Source organism: Echinops telfairi, unplaced genomic scaffold (assembly GCF_000313985.2).
Source record: "Echinops telfairi isolate 266 unplaced genomic scaffold, ASM31398v2 ScPeMD7_18;HRSCAF=68, whole genome shotgun sequence".
NCBI classification, from domain to species: Eukaryota; Metazoa; Chordata; class Mammalia; order Afrosoricida; family Tenrecidae; genus Echinops; species Echinops telfairi.
Window position 1 is genome coordinate 89,915,740 of NW_022103915.1, and position 17,727 is coordinate 89,933,466.

Genomic DNA, 17,727 nt, shown 5'->3' on the forward strand with positions numbered 1-17,727 from the left:
CTCGAGGATCAAGGGGTCATGATACTGGAATCAAGGTCACAAGAGCGCTCTCAAGAGCCTCTGTGTCTGTAGCAGGCAGTGATGGTCTTACATTTCTGCTCCTTATTCTTTTACCCCTTTCACGGCCTGCTTCTATACAACCTTCTTTTCTCTGGGCTCGGACACCTGGATATCTTTTGGGCACCGTATTTCATCTCATCTCTGAAGCCTTTCTTTTCCCCAGAAACCAACCATTTTCTTCTCCTGAGTCACATTCACTTGAAACACTGCTGATGTGGGATGCACCTCCGGGTGACTGGGTGGCTCTGGAGTGGTGGTAGGAATGGTACTTGATGTCTGTGCCCATGCCCGGTGCCAGGTTGGGGAATAGACGTTCCTACCTCACTGCACGGCTTACATTAGTTCTCTCAAGAACCTCCGAGTGGCTCAGCTGGTTGGTAAAATCTGACGCTAGGGCATTAGGAGAAAGGAACGGACAGGCTACCAGGACAGAGGCTTGCATGTGGGAGCTGACTACAGGAAAGATGACCACCTCTTGAAACGGGTCCCAATTTATTGGCTGCTCCCCGGAAGAATGAGACCACAAAATGGACACAGTTGTGACAAGATGGTAACATATGGGTGACCACGTCATGAAACCTTCTTCAGCTTTGTGATTGTATTGTAAATTTAAAATTAAGATCATCTCCAAAAAAAGAAGAAAAAGAATACCTATGTGGCAATTTTTCATAGGAAGAATATGCTAATGATGTCTAAAAATAGTGGCAGTCTTAAAAAAAAATTAAGGGCATCGCTTAGTCAAGTGAGTGTTAAAAAGAGTTTTTTACCTTCCCTACTGCATGGGGCTTTCTATGCCCCTGAGGAATTACAGTATTGGAAACCCCTAGAGGCAGTTGTACTCTGCCCTCTAGGGTCACTCTAAGTCCGAATAAACACGATCACAGGGCGTTTGGTTTGGTGATTGCACCTAGGGAGCCCTGGTGGTGGTTATAAGTTTGGCTGCAAACCACCAGGTCAGCAGTTCAAAACCATCAGCCACTCTGTGGGAGAAAAACCAAGGCTTTCTACTTTCGTCAAACAGGTACAGTCTTGGAAACCCACAGGGGCAGTTCTACCCCGTGTGACAGGCCACGATGAGTTGGAATCGACTTCGTTGTTAGAAAGGGGCGATTCAAAGAGACTCCAAGGTGCAGCTGTTTATATCCTGGCTGAGATAAGACCATCGCAGCCAAAGAGCCAAGTTCACAGACTTAAGCCGTTTTGTACTGGAAAGACTACTTCATCTAAGGCCTCCAGTTGACAGCTCAGAATGTTATAAGTTTAAGGGCAGGTCTGTGGCTTCTCTGCCTACACAAAATCACACTTTCTAAGTCAGAGGGGATAGTAATGTTATATTTAGTACGACCATCAATTCTAGCTAGTATGTCGTGTTTGCTCTTATTCGGTTTAATTCGATGTGCTCTACAGAACTCTTTTTCCTTTATTTTCACAGTACGCCTGAAATTTAGTTCGCCTATTTAACTGATGGAAAAACTACAACCCCGTTTAAATAGGTGACCTACAGTTGAATGACAATAGTCATTGCTTACCTGGAGCTACCACGTCATCGACAAATAACAGATTAACTATTCAGTCCTAATGAAAACCTTATACAATTGTTACTATTATAATGACCCGTAAAAAGGAGAGGTGACTTTTTCAAGGCAATGGCTTAACAGGTGGTGAGACAGGATCTAACCCATCTGACTCTGACTCTGGGACTGTGCTTGTAACCATTCTTTATACCCCAGCCAACAAGGGCCTGCAGGGTGGGGCAGTTCCTAATCCAGGCCCACCCTCTCCCCACTGCACCCTGCTACCAACGAGCTGACTGCAAACAAGCCTGACTGCGAACTAGGCTGTGGTCACCTGACTACTTAATGGTTGCGTATTAACTTCTTGGCTTCTAATCGAATGATCTTCCTATTATTCCAGACTGCTGGGAATGAAAAGAAAGATACCTCGGAAAGAACAAGAAGCAAAAGGAGGTGGACCTTAGGGAAATCAAGTCTAAGACCTTTAAAAAAGATAGAAACCTTCCTTGTCTCGTTCCCTTTGCCATTTATTTAAACACAACTCTATCCTATCAGCACGGTGACAAATGATGTGCGCACCATGGCTCAGTGTCTTATGGAGGGGGGGCAGGGAAGGATTTGGGGAGAGGTGATCGTCCCAGTACACACTCATGTTTCCGGGGGTTGTTCAGGCTGGGCACGGATGTCTGTGTTGTGCATGTTTAGTTGGCTACGTGTCAGGCCGGTGTGGGACCTTTTGAAAATGATGATTTTCTTTCTTTTTTTTAAGTTCTGGGAGAAAAACGGAGCTTAGAAGAATGGTTAGAAATGATGATTACAATGACAATGCCCAGCACACAGACCACCCCCTTGACAGACAGATCATGACAAGCAGAGAGAAACACAGCCTGAAAAGGGAGAAGTCCAGCCGAAGAGCCACAGTGTCACAGGTCCCCCCACAGGCAGGGATCAGAGAAACGTTTCTTGGGGCACAGCAGTCAAACAGTTACCACAACCTCAGCCCAGTTGGGATGAGCAAAGGATGTGCTGGTGCTGATATGCAGACCCAAGCACCCACCCGCCCTTGTAGAAATAAACTGACAGCGAGAGTACAGAACCCGCACTCAAAGAGATTTCTAGGACTGACCAAGCAACCAGAGGACCAGTGCTAGGGGTATGAGAAGGACCTCCGTCCCTGTGGACAGTGATGAGGAATCACTGGCTTCAAGAGCACCTCTAGTTCTTGCATCCGTGCTTTTGATTTGGGGAGAGTGGTGCCTTCAACTGGCTCTGCTTTCCCTTGTAAAAACAAACAGGTCCTTTCAAAACGCCTCCCTCAGCCCCATCTGCCAACAGCCCTTCCCCTAAATGACTGAGAGATGGGGAGGAGAGGTAGGGGAGCGTCAACCTTACCTTGGCTTCTGAAGTTGGCTCCAAGAAGCACAGCCGATTCCCAAGTCCCTCAGCCGCCAGGCAGAACTTCCTCTGCTCCTTGTGAAGGTTCGCAATGCACTGAAGCACCACTTCATCTTCCTACCAGGAGAAGAGACACACACAATGGTAAGGACTAGGTCTCCACGTTAAGCCAAGCCCCCACATCACCTAGTTCTACCTGAGTCAGGTAGGTTGGCAGCCTCCAATGAGGGGGAACGTACTTTGGAATATTAGAAGAGGAGAATATGTCTTTTCCTTCAGAATTTTTACAGCGATCATCACAGGGCATAATTAAGTACTTATTCTCAGGAAGACCTTTAACTCAACCATGGAATGAGTCACTGAGACAGGATATGGAATGGACACACTGCACACATGTGTGTGGACTTCCAAAGGTTCATGGAAAGGTTCTCTTGTCTTCTCTTTCCATATTTTCCATGAACTTTTTGCCCCTTCATAATAGTAGGAGCTCACATTTTCCCCCCTGTTCCAATGTTCTTTTCTTTTTATGAGTTGGGATTTAATACATGTTCCATAGCATATTTCAGTCAGGCCAAGTAGAATGTACAATTGCTTATACAACCAAGATCAGTTTCCAAGCATTCTTTTTCTCCATGCACTCCTTGACATGGTCTCCCTTTTACCCCACCACCACCAATGTCCCCCTGCCCCTGAGCCCCTTAGTCTACTTGCTGTCCCTCCAGGTTCAGAGGCTAACTTCCGAGATGCATGCACTCAAGGGGTGCTACAATGCATGCACTCAAGGGGGCCAGAAAACGGCAACACTCGAGGAAATACAAACTTCTAAGCAACGTCTCCCAGTGCCCAATAAAACAGTAAGATGGAACAGAGGAGAATATTATTCCAAGAACCCCCACGCACACACACCCCAACCCAACCCAACCCAACCCAAACAAAATGGAGGAGCCTGGATAAACGGAGGGAAAGTCTGTAATTTGTTTGGTGGTGGAGGAGACTAAGTGTGCTTCAATGAGGTGGTGGTCTACAGTGGGCAGCACATTTGTAGATGCAATGGGAAAAATAGGTGAAATAGAGACATAGCAGACAGGAAGAATAATCACTGAAAACTGGAAATGCAGATTGTAAAGACTAAAATGTCCAGTAGAAGAGCTACTCTAAAATCTCCATGGAAATGGTCTATTTCCTACAACTCATTCACAGGACCCTAAAATTCTAGAAACTCGCTGCCATTAAGTCAATACTGACTCATAATGACCCTGTAGGACAGGGTAGAACTGTCCCTGTGGGTTTCTGAGACTAACTCATTACAAGAGTAGAAAGCCCCAACATTTTCCCCAAGTTTTGTTTTAATGGCAGTTCTCTTACTGATTGCCCAGAAAGAGAGGCAGTCAGTTATTAACAATATGCTCCCGGATTATGTTCCTTACTAAGCCCCCCATCTTTGCTTCTCCATTCTGTCACCATTCGTGTTCTCTAGCTCCTGCCACTTGACTGAGTTTGAAACATTAAAAAGCTTGGCAGATATGAATAAGTCAAAGGAGGAACCAAAGAGAAGAGTCTTCGCCTTTGATACAGCTCACCTGTCCTTTACCTTGTATCATATGGATGCTGGTGTTTGTTCTGAAGTGTTGGGAAGGCAGATTAAATAGAAATGATCCTTTACCCCCTTAAACTCGATGGTGTACCTGGTTAAATGCGGGGTGGGGGGGAGATCTCTTTTTTAATCATTTTATTGAGGGCTCATATAACTCATCACAATCCATACATCCATCCATTGTGTCGAGCACATTTGCACATCTGCCACCATCATCCTTTTCAAAATATTCTTTTTCCACCCAAGCCCCTGGAATCAGCTCCTGAATTTTCCCTCCCTCCCCTCCCCTGCCTCCCTCATGAACCCTTGATAATTTATAAATTATTATTCCATGTCTTACACTGACCAATGTCTCCCTTCACCCACATTTCTTCTGTCTGCCCCCCTGGGAGGGAGTTATATATAGATCATAGTGATTGGTCCCCCCCCCCCCCGCTCCCCATCTTCCTCTTACCCTCCTGGTATTACCACTCTCAATATTTGTCCTAAGGGTTTTATCTGCCCTGGATTCTCTGTGTTTCCAGCTCTTATCTCTACAGTGTACATATTCTGGTCTAGCTGGATTTGTAAAGTAGAATTAGGGTCAAGATCGTGGGGGTTGGGGAGGAAGCAGTAAAGAACTAGAGGAAAGTTGTATGTTTCATCGGTGCCATACTGCACCCTGACTGGGTGGGTGGGTGGAGACTCTTATAACCTACTGGGAGCAAGAAGAAAGTTCATAGCACCAGCCCACCACTAGGATGTCTAGTGTTGCCCACACATTGTGAGGGGCTACCAGTTGTCTGGAGAAGCCATACATTGTAGCTGTAGGAAAAGACAAAGGAGGGGACAACCAGAGCATCCTAGTTTCTCCAGAAGTGAACTGTACAGATCACCATCAGATTGAGTCAGAAACATCTGCTTATAGTGAAGTCACTTGTTTGTTTTTAACTGAGGGAGTTGAAAATACCCGAACCTCACTGCTCTCACGATGCCAGTTCGGTGAAATCTCTTAAGCGTATGAAACTTTCCCCCAGATTGAGTTTTCTATGAAACCTTATGTCCGTGGAGCTGATGCAATCACCCTCCTAGAGGACATCAGTAGTAGGGGAACACTCTTCGTTGTTAAAACAACAGAGGGCTGCTGCTAGCATTTAGAAACTGGGCCCACGGACTCAAATCATCTGTAAGGCAAAGAGCTGTCCTCAAAGTGCATGGTTTTCTCTGTCCAAAATGTCAAGAGCACCTCCGATGACAACGTCTCCATAATTCCCACCCACGTGGTTTACCAGTAAAAACACAAAAACGGGCATTTAGAAACCACAGGAGTCTGATTACAACTTTCCACGAGCCTAAATTGTGCAATTACGCTTTCTTTCCCTGTGCACCTTAGAGGGAATCTTTCCATAACCCCTTCCCACCACAAGATGCCCACACCGTGTTGTAGTTTCATTGGCTTCCTGGGATCTCCTGACTTATCTTTTGAAATTTACCTGTACTATAATTAAGGACCCCTGGTGGCAGGAGGTGTTAGATAGGTGTTTGACTGCAACCCTGATGGTCAACTGTTCTGACTCACCAGCTGCTCTGAGGGAGAAAGACGAGTAGAGTTAAAAGCCCAGAAACCCTATATAATGTTGCTGTGAGTTGTGATAGACATGATGGCGGTGGGTGTGGGGTTTGGGGATAACTGACACTCTTCTAACGCCACCTGACAATCCACTACTCTACCCTACTTCAATAAACATTTGCTGCATAGCAGGCTTGCCCGGCACTTTCCTAGGTCAGCATTCTAGCTGACACCTACCAGATGGACACGAGACTGAGCCAAATAAACCCCTCTCTGGACACTGTTGACTTTTTACAATGTCCTGTCAGGAAACATCCACTTACTGATGACCTGGCTGCAGACACCACCTGTCCGTGCTTCAGACAACAGTTATTATCACCACAAACCTGCACAGCCCAGACAATGGAGCCTTTGAGTGCTTAATGCCCAAATCTTGGAACCAAAATTCCATTTAGCATCATGGACTTCTTTCACTGTCTAACCAATGTCTAACAGAAGCCTGTGTAGTAATCTGCCCAGTCTGATGTACCCATGCTGCACTGTTCAGCACTGTTTCCCACTCGGATGCATTCTCTCCCCTCCCGCCTTTGCTTTACATCAACCCTGGGTATGTCCTTGTGGACGCTACTTCCGAGGAAGCTCCTTTCATTGTTGCTGTTGTTAGGTGCCATGGTGTCAGCTCTGACCCAAAGCAATCCTATGCTCCAAGGAACAAACCACTTCCCGGTCCTGTGCCATCCTCACAAGTGTTCCTTTGCCTCAGCCCATGGATGCAACCACGGTGTCACTCCATCTCACCGAGGGCTTTCTACTTGTTGCTGCCCTTCCCTTTTCCAAACATAAGGTCCTTCTCCGGGCACTGGTCTATCCTGACAACAGGTCCAAAGTACATAAGATGAAGTCTTGCCACCCACGCCTCTAAGGAGCACTCTGGCCATACTGCTTCCGAGATAGATTGGTTTGTCCGTTTAGTAGTCCCTGGTTTTCAATATTCGTCTCCAGCTACACAATTCAAATGCAGATCCTTTCAGGAGCAAGTGCAAAGTCTTCTGCATCTTGTTTCTACTCTTCCCAGAAACCGATTCTCCTAGAATTCCCCAATGCTAAATGCAAACAATTTGTTCATTTACCCTTCTGGAAAAATGTTCCAATGTTGAAGTATGGGATAGTCAACCTAGCAACATTAGTGCTTCTCGTGCCATTTATTTGACTCTTGGTGCGACCCCACATGATGAAAATACACTGATTCCACACACACATACTGTTTTCCAATGGCAAAGAATCCTGCTAACGGGCATGAAGGCAGCTGAAGATCTTCACAGCCATCAAGTTGGTTCTAACTCCTAGTGACCCTAACTAGGTTTTCCTAAACGGTGACTCTGTGCTGGCTTTCTCCCTCCGGCTGACGGGTTAAGCAGTTGACCTTGAGATGAAGAGCTCCATGGCTAACCTCCCATGCCACCTGAGTGCCCACTGGGACGAATGATGGAATGGAGAGCTAAAAGGCTAGCACCGCCTTTCTCGACTGGAAACTAGCATCCTGCGTAACATCCAGGTTTATGTGGACAACAGTGAAAATGAACATCTTGACTTAGGCATCACCTCTCTGTTTGGGCCACAGACTATGAAGGACGTTCCTTTGCGTAAACCAGAAGCGTTCGTTCTTCCCTAACATCCAATACAACGCGGACCTGTTCGAGGAACCCATCTGTTCTCGCTGCTGCTTCGTCCTTCTCTTTCTTCTGCTGTACTTGCTCTACAGCGTCAAGACTGCCAGTTCCCAGAAGGCACCTCTATTGCCATTACTCCCTTACTCCAAGGAGGAGAATCGCGGATTTATTTTTCAATAGAGAAAATAACACAACTCTGGGATGTGTGTGCCGGTATAAACGTATAGTTTCCTGATGGTTTCCATTCAGCTCATTTCAACTCTAATTTCACTGGAACAGGATCATAAAAATTTCCTTTTGGGGGTGGGGTGGTTACGGGGCACAAAGCATTCAATTCAGTAAATAACAAATAACACTAACACGTATCTTCAAGAGAAAGGAAAAAACTAGAGGAAAGGGGGTTCTGTTAAATTGGAGAGAATAGTAATTAGTGGCAGAAAGGTATAATACAACCTTTCAAATCTAGCTTCTGTTTTCAAGGCGTTCAAGTGAAAGATGTACAACTTATAAGTCCCAGAAAATAAGATCTTTAAGAACACAGAAACGTTCCCAGCTTCTTCCTCAGGGAATTCAAAGTGTCTCTGCCTGGCTTTTAAAATTCCCTCGAAGTTGAATTCAACTCTCCACCTCCAGCTGTTTCTGTTACCTTCCTTCCCTCCTGTCTCCCAATAGGCCAGGCCCCGGGTTCCTTGAAGCGCTCCTTTTCCTGAGACTTCTCTATTCCCACATTTAACTCTTTATTCTCCCTATTCTCCTATGCCTTTGATGGATCCCTTCCATTTCCCTCTTTACTTTGCCACCCTCAAAGGCAAGGATTTCCCTGGGATTGGTCTTTGCCATTTTCCTTGGACAATCTCCCCAATTCTTCAGACTTCCAGTTTTACTTTTAAGAAGTTGTCTGGTAAATGCAATCCTCCAATCTGCTGGCACTCCCACGTTCCTAAACTCCATGTATTCTTCAATCTGTGCACAGCTTTGCCAACATCTGGAGCCAATAAATCCCAATTGCACTCAAAGGCATCCTGTTCAGTCTACTCCTCCTTCCACGCTCCCCACCCCTGGTAATGGCTCGTGCCGTCTCTGGGCAAGCTCGGCTCAAACTTCATTGTCTCACAGCTGACGCTTCCTCTCTCCTGGGTTGTCAAGGGGCTAGCGCAGTGGTTCTCAACCTGTGGGTCGTGACCCCAAACGACCCTGTCACAGGGGTCGCCTGATTCATAACAGTAGCACATTGACAGAGATGAAGTAGCAATGAAAATAATGTTATGGTTGGGGGGTCACCACCACATGAGGAACTGTCTGAAAGGGTGGCGGCATGAGGAAGGCTGAGAAGCACTGGGCTAGAGGGAGAAAGACGGGAGGTCTGCAAACCAAGACAAGAGCAGTCCAGTGCCAAGGACATCCTTCCTCTGGCCTATTCCCCAAAGCACAGCTAGGACCTTATGGTTTTCTTGTGGGGAACTCCTCAATGGCTCTCCAACAGCCACAAGACCAAGGGCACATGTCCAGAAGGAGCATTTGAGGACTTCCCCACTCCCACTCGATTTCCCCAGTGTCTTCCTTGTAGAGCGCTTCTGGGCCTTCTTCTCGTTCCTTGCCCTTCTTCACGCTGTCATTCATACTGAAGCCTCCATGTTTGCCTTGTTTTTCCACGTTCATCTTTTAATCTGTCCTTCAAAGCTATCTCAAAGACCACGTTCTTCCATGAAGCCCAAATAATCCCTTTTCTTTCTGAGCTTTCATAGCAATATCATTATAATCCTTGCATTATGTTTATTGATAAGCATGTCTAATCCCAGATGCTATTATTTTTGTGACATAAAATGTATATTTTATGAAATATTTTGCATATTATATTCCAGAGGCTTAGTAATCGGCTTTTAAAAGGTCACAGCTTCTAAAACCCTGTGGAACAATCTCATCCTGTGTCTGTGGGCTTGCCATGAGTCACGGTCCACTGCACAGCGACATCAAATACACGCACAGAGGGGGGCTTCGAAAGGTCATGGACAAATCCCACTATCCTTCCATTCTTTCAACTGTTTGTATGTGTGTGTGCTTGTGTACCATTGCTCCTCCTCAGTTGCTATCAAGTGGCTTCTGACCGATTGCGACTGCAGTGCACACAGTAAAACTGCACCACACCAGAGGCTCCAGCAGAAAGAACATGTTTTCGAAATGATGATGGCAACATAGGTACAAATGGGCTTGACACGATGGATGCATAGATTATTATAAGCGCTGTCAGAGCCCCCAATAAAATGACTTATAAAAACAAACAAGAAACCCCCTGCTCCATAGGGTTTACAAAGCTAATGATCTCTTGGAAACAGAATACCAGAGAGGTCTTGTCACATGCTTCTCAGAGGGTTTGAACCCATCAATCTTTTGGCTAGGAGTGGAGGACTTATAACTGTGTGTTCATGCATGCACATACATACATACATATACTCACACATGCTCATACATACAGACAAGCATTTATATGCTCACACACACTCATACATATAGACAAGCATATACATATACACACGCACATACAACACTAAGATTTACTGATTCCTGACTGTGTGCCAGGTACTGGGTTTTAGATACAGTAACAAGATGATGGTAAGGACAATGAGCAGACCCTATAGAAAGCAGGTAAGTCACTTGCCTGAAGTGTCCCAGTGGCAACTAGTAGAACCAGGTGTCTGCTCTGGCTAGTGTGTCTCCAGGTGCTCTGAGAGGGTTCTTAGCTGGCTCTGCGCTCCTTAAGGGAGCGATCCACAAGATGCTTGTCCATAGGCACTCGCCACCAGCTTCTCCACAGAAGACAGCCTTTCTACTACCGCCAGGAGTTACAGTTTCAAGAACACCCAGCAACCGTTCTGCTCTGTCCTGTAGGGCTGCTGAGAGTCAGCACTGACTGGGTGGCAGTGAGTTTTCATTTATTTTATTTTTTTAGAGGCACTCACTAGACGACCAAAATGCAAACTCTATTACCGAGTCAATGCCGACTCTGTAGCGACACTGTAGAACAGGGCCCCTGGTGAGCTTTCTAAGGCTAACTCTTTAGGAGAGCAGAAAGCCACCCGCCCCGCCCTTTTCCCCCCAGGGAGCGGCTGGTGGTTTCCAAATGCTGAACGGGCAGATAGCCACCCAAGGTGGAACCCCTGCATCCCCAGAGCAAGCATCTGTGAAGTATGTACCCCGCTGTGGTTCCTTGAAGAGAACAGATTTTCAGTTGTAATCCGTTTAATTGTAAACATTGAGCTGTAAACGTCTGCTTCCCCAGTCATGGTAGGGAACATACTGTGTTTGATAAGAAGGTGTTCACTGAGGTGTGAGATCAAATTGAAAGCAGAGATGTCCTGCCCTCTCGATTCAACAGGAGTCACTGTGGAAAAGGCCACTTTTCTTGGTGAGAAAGGAGGACGAATCTCCTGCAGAAGAGAGGCTGATACAGAATGAGAAATAAACAAGGACGGCAAGTTTCAGCCCCTTTGAAATGATTTTGTTTATGTTTCGTAATCATTATTATAAGGGGGTTAGCTATTTTAAGAGAGAGACTACCAAACCCCAAATAAATAGATCATTTTCATAACAGTGAACACCCGAGGAACAACCAACCCTTCAGTCCCATCAGTTCAACTCAGTTATCTGAGTTGAATTCTTAACAACCCACCTGACTGGTAGGACCAAGATGAACTCTGCGGTCCCTAGGCTATACCCACTGTTAGCACTCAGCTCTAACCAAGAGGTTGGAAGTTTGAGTCCACCGAGAACTGTCTCACATGACAGGCCTGGAAACCCACATGCAAAAGTCAACTGTTGAAAAGCCCCTGGAGCAGAGATCTACTCTGACACCCATGGGGTCTCCATGGTCAAAATCAACAGCATCTGGTTTTTATTTATAAAATATCACCCCTAGTTTACAGAGGAAGGGGCTGGTGCACAGAGGGGAAGTAATTCGCCTAATACCACTCCGCTTCTAAGGAATCGTCTCAGATCTTGAAGGTAGGACTGAGCCTGGAGCTGTCTTCATTTCCAGTGTCAAGTTGGCACTCTTTCCCAACACCCTGACCCTTACCAATAGGTCTGCATTCATGTCTGCCTCATGTGAGGGCCCATGCAGAGGAAGCTGATAAAGAGACTGTTCTGGGCATCGGCATCCCATATGATCAAACAACACTGAAAAGTAGTTGAACCACAGAGCACGACGCAGAGAGAGCAGCCAGTTTTCTTTGCCCAGTGTCTCCAACACTAAAGGGAGTTCACACCAGCCCAAACCTCCCCTCGGAGGTACGGAGATTCACACTTGCCAGCTAGTTCTGTCACCATTCAGCTTGCAGTGGCCTTGACGGATCCACCCTGAGCCACCATGCACAAACAGTCTTTGGGCCCCTTTGCTTTCATTCCACGTCATCAGTGGTCTTCACTGACAAAGTTAATTTTCTACTCTTCTGGCTAAAGAGCTTTAAACATGAAAATGAACGGACCAGATTACTCTATCCCTATAGCTTCTTTCCTACCCCCTGGCTCACAGCCCAAGGGCTGCGATGATCCAGTGCCAAGCTTAGCCATCTCTGAGTACACGGCTGGGGGCACCTGGGCTCTCCCTCTTAGACTCTCCGGGTCATTTGCAAGGAACTCCTTGGGACCAAACAATAAGGGCTGACATCCTTACTTTAGGCAGCTCATCAGGTAGCTGATGGAAGTCCTATAGTCAGATCTACACATCACCAGAGTTTTAAAAAATAGCTTGTGAGCAGGGAGCACACAGCAGCGTGCAGTCCAGTAGATTTCATGGTTCACATTTGAGAGCAGGTTTTATTACAGAGGAAAATCCATAAGCTTTTATTTCTTTAAAAAGGAAGATGTGTTCTATCCACTCAGCTAGAACTGCAGGCACTATTTTAAGCAACTAATAGAATTCAAGCTACCTGCTGCATCGCATATGCAAAGACAGGGGTGAGAGCTCATTCTAATGCTTTATCCCAAAGTATATCTTGATAGAAAAAAAATCCCCAGGGCAGGCAGGAGTGAGGAGTAAGGAGGGATTCACTGCTTCGAAGACAGTGAGCCTTTGTTAGGAGTGATGGGGAAATTTGGAATCGGATAGTGATAGTTTCAATGATATTAGAAACATCATTGTCACTGACTTGTGCAAGTGAAGAATGGGGAAGTGGCAAGTGACTTGTGACATCTGTATTCACCACAATAAGAAAGGAGTGGGTTGGCAAGAGCAGATGAGCCATGGAGCATTTGACAAGGATTAATACCACAGGTTGTCTATGTATCTCATATCTATCAATCATGATGATGAATGTGCTATGTCCCAAAATATTTTCATTTTTATTGGGAATTACATTTCAAATCATCCAGTTTGTATTCAACACTCCTTTGATGCCTCTTTTCCCATTTTAAATTCCATCTCATGCCCCACTTTATTTATAGTTGAACTTTATGAAGCCTCACTGCATTTGTTTCTTATCCCTCCCCCCACCCCCTTCAAACTTTCCCTTCATCAAAAGTTTGGCTTACTGAATGCTCAGTATCCAGAATGGTGCCCAGCATACGACAGACCCTCCAGGAGTCACAAAATGAAAGGTGAGTCCTTATTTCCTATTAAATACAGTCCCCACACAGGAATGTAGGCATTCTTTACACACCCATTCTTCTATTGTATATATCCAGTCAGTTCTTGTCCCAGCTACAGTTGTTTGCTTTTGTTGGGGACTGACAAAAGTGGCACCCACAACATCCTTTGCCCTTCCTGGCCACATCCCCCCTTCATGATGACCCCCTGTGCCGCGCTCAGCTCTTGATGATAAAATTTCAGGTTCCCTGAGAGCTTGGTACTTTTGGAATTTTCTGGAGTGAGGATGAAGGGGGATGCTTTCTCCTGCATCGATTTAGGAAATGCACGGGGCAATAAGGTTTACATAGGCAATTAGCTCTCCCTCAGAGAGAACAGGCCGCCACAGGACAGAAGGAAGTCCAGTAGCCTCTGTCATTGAACATTTATTAAATGTTTCTCATTTCCACAGGATATAGAAACAAAGATCTGGTTGGCATCAACGAAGGGCCAGGCCCCCAGAGGATGTTTTTCTGTAAGAAAACTGCTGATGGAGAATGCTGTTCTCTATGCCCTTCCCCTGGATCAGAGCGCATAGAGGTGCAGGCACATACTCTCTGGAGTGTGTCTGCTTCAAACCCTGCAGCCAGGGAGAAGACTGGAGAAGAGCCAGCACACCAGAACAAATCACAGGGCTCGGTGTCTAACTTCAGAAGGCACATGGGTGGATGACAGATTTATAGCAGGGACCCCTCGGGGTCTGGATCTTACATTGCTCTGAGCCTAAATTACAAAGCAGGGTTTGATCAGGACACTTCAGGTCCGCACGCTCACGTCATACACGCAGCTGTACCTTCATCTTTGCTCACTTGAAGCCCCGTGACCCCAGAGAGACAGAGGAGGGTCCTATTCTGATTCCACCTCTGCGCTACTGAGAAACCGAACGAATTGTGCGACGAGACCCCCGTGTTTGTACGTTAGATGTATTGTTTACAAGGTAGTTTCCTTTTGCTTCTTAGCACTAGCTTTGCAATCTTGGTGGTCTCCCGGAGGCATAATTCGTTCCCTGAGCTGTACGTTCACCCCTGACCATCCACCCTGTTAGCTAGATCTCTTACTTCTAATAATACCTGTCCTCAGTGGCAGGGGTCCTTTGATTTCTGAAACATGAGCGAAGTCATGGAGATTCCTTCTGCGTGTTCAATGCAATGGCTCAGAGGGGGTACTCATTGCAGTTTCTCCTTTAAGATTTGTAGCAAAAGTAAACAACACTAACATAACCCAACATGTAGAACAGCCTCTGAATACTGTGCGTGTGCATCAACAGGCCAATTTGCTGACAGATGTTACAAAGTCTGAAAGCAGCAATAAAGCATCCAGCGAGGGCCATATAAAATCTAATAGATAGGAAACACGGTTTCTCCAAAGAGGTGCTTGATGAAATCAGTGGATTGTAATGAAATGTTTGGACTGAGGTTTGGATGAGCAGGTCTTTGAAACGGGGCTTTAAAGCAGTTCAGCCTGGCTCAATGGTGACTGACAAAGTGACATGGGAATGGACACATAGTTTTAAAATGGGGGGGAAGTGGAGGAGTACGTGTTAGGCTTCTAACTATAAGATGGGCAGTTCAAACCAACCAGCCCCTTTGGCGAGAGAAAGAGGAGACCGTCTGCTCCTATAGAGATTCACAGCCTCAGAGTCCTCCTCCGTCTCACAGGGTCAATATGAAGCTGAATCGGCTGACCAGCTATGGGCTTGGTTTCAGGGGGTAAACTGGAACACTAACTGGAAAGAGAAAACGAGGGCAAAGTCCTTCTAAAACACACCCCCTCGTTGCTACCCTGCTCATCTCCTACCCACAGCCCTTCAGTAAGGAGGTATCCTGTTGCCTTTGAGTCTCCACTCTGCACTCACCCACATTTACAACGATATGATTTTTCCCCTCTAGTTCTTAAATGCTTCCTTCCCCACCCCCCTTCCCGTCAACAATCATGATCCCAATTCTACCTTACAAATCTGGCTAGACCAGAGGATGTACATTAGTACAGACAGCAACTGGAAACACAGGGAATCCAGGGCAGATGACTCCTTCAGGACCAGTGGTGAGAGTGGCAATGCCTGGAGGGTGGAGGGAATGATGGGTCGAAAGGGGGAACTGATTACAAGAATCTATGTATAGCCTCCTCCCTGGGGGATGGACAGCAGAGAAGAGGGTGGGGGGAGACGTCGGACAGTGTAACATATGACAAAATAATAATAATTTATGAATTATAAAGGGTTCATGAGGGAGGGGGAGCAGGGAGGACCGGGGGAAATGAGGAGCTGATATCAAGGGTTCAAGTAGGAAGCAAATTTGAGAATGATGATGGCAACAAATGTACATATGTGGTTGACATAATGGATATATGTATGGATTGTGATAAGAATTGTACGAGCCCCCAATAAAATGATTAAAAAAAACCCAACCCCTTCGTAAGGAACAAAGGTATCATGCAGCACACACTGCATAGCACCCACATCTCCAGGGACTCAGTAGCAAACACTGTGCCTGGCTCAGAGGTGGTGACTGGCAGGGCTACGTGAAGGTGTGTCTCTCACTACAGTCCTGAGAACTAGCCAGTGCCATGCCTAGGACTCAGAAAGGGCTCACTATACTTCACGACCTTCCATGCCAGATCTTCAATCCTCAAATATTCCCATTCCTGTTCTCGTCCAGATCACCCAATTTACTAATAAATTATTATGAAAATGTTAGGTGAATTCTGGTTTTGTGTTCTTGGCCATGCCTGAACCAGTTTGAACCAGTTCAAAGGCCTTCTTTGAAAATGGGTCACTTAAAGGCAAAGTAAATGTTTACAAATGTAATTGAGCCCACAAAGTTACACGAACTATGCTGTCTAGGTCTAATTTCTTTAAAACAAAACTATCAATTTCTTGTAGTTCCATTAGGACTACATTATTTATTCATTCAAGAAATATTGGAGTGCCTATGTATGTGCCAGGTTCTGTCACATGGCCTGGGACACAGTGGCTGGCGGGGCTGGGCGGGGGCTGCTTTCCTAGAATCCATGTTCTAGCTGCACACATGTCTTGTCTGATCCACAGACTTTGAGATGCAGGAATGATGCCATCATTCAGAAGCAGAAGAAACCACCTAAGACAGAGACGAGAACACAAGGGTGTTTGAGTCACTTCTCTGCCCTGGCTGAGCTCTTAAATACATACGAGGGCGGAGCCCTCCCCCCCAAATAGAATATATATTTAAAAGCTATGTATTAAAAATTGTTTTCCAAAACAATCTTATCGCCTTTAAAGTATTCTTCATTACACTTAATACATTGGTCAAATCTGTGATTCCATTCTTGGAAACATTTTTCAAACTCATCTGTCTGGATGGCTGACAGCACCTCCCTCGGTTTTGTCTTTACCACGTCTATGTCATCAGATCTCTGTCCTTTCATGTCCCCTTCTTTCTCAGAAACAAAAAGAAGCCGCACAGAGCAAGGTCAGGCAAGTAACGTGTGTGGGGCAAGAGAGGCATGCTGCTTTTTGCCAAAAAACGGGTGCACTGAGATGGCTGCGTGAGCAGGTGCATTGTCGTGATGGCAAAACCAGTCCCCTGTCTGCCACAAATCAGGCCTGTTCTTGTTGCACACTACTATGCAATCTTTTCACAACCTCTAACTAGAAAGCTTGATTAACAGTCTGACCTGCTGGAATGAACTCCAAATGCACTACCAATCAACACTCGTCCATTCGGGAAGTTGACAGACATCCAGAACGGAGGTTTGTCATCAATCGACATTTCAACTTTTTTGAAAAGTGAAAACCCCTCCTACACCTGAGTTATTCCCATAGCGCTGTCCTTGTAAGTGTGGTCAGCATCACAACAGTTTCTGGGGCATTTTTCCCAAGCAGGAAACGAAATTTCACAGCTTCACGCTGTTCTCTTAAATAGATCATCACACACACACATACACACACAAAAAAAAACAATGAGGTTTAAGCATAACTGCTTTGCTGTTATGAAAAAAAATTCACTGTGACCAGAGAGAGCTTTCCCAGGTGACTCCACTGGGTGCACTAACTCAGAGGGAGTTGCTCAATGCTCACCTAGGCTGGGGGAAAATGAGCACTATGAAAGCTCCACCCAGAATTTTCCTTTTTTTTGGGGGGGGGGCGTTTAAGTACCCCTTCATATATTTCTATTGCAGAGCTTTCTCCTATACATTGTGAGTATTGGATTTATTATTTGCTCCCTTTTTGACAAGACATTTTCTGCTTACAAGGCAAGGTTTACAGCCTGTTCATCTCATATCCATCATATAACAAACAAATCACAACTGTTGGATAAATGAAAATAATGAAGGTTAGGAGAAGTAGA

The 17,727-nt window shown here is 45.7% G+C and overlaps 1 protein-coding gene across 1 annotated transcript in view; it reads right to left on the bottom strand.

Moving 5' to 3' along the window:
• Positions 1-3,266, bottom strand: part of RYR3 (ryanodine receptor 3) — a 437,519-nt gene extending 434,253 nt beyond the window's left edge. Inside the window, exons 1-2 of the mRNA XM_013007256.3 lie at positions 3,258-3,266; positions 2,967-3,086 (exon numbers count right to left, since the gene is read on the bottom strand). Coding sequence (XP_012862710.2) covers positions 2,967-3,086; positions 3,258-3,266 — 129 coding nt within the window. The remainder of the gene's footprint in view (positions 1-2,966; positions 3,087-3,257) is intronic.
• Positions 3,267-17,727: the final 14,461 nt, after the last annotated feature.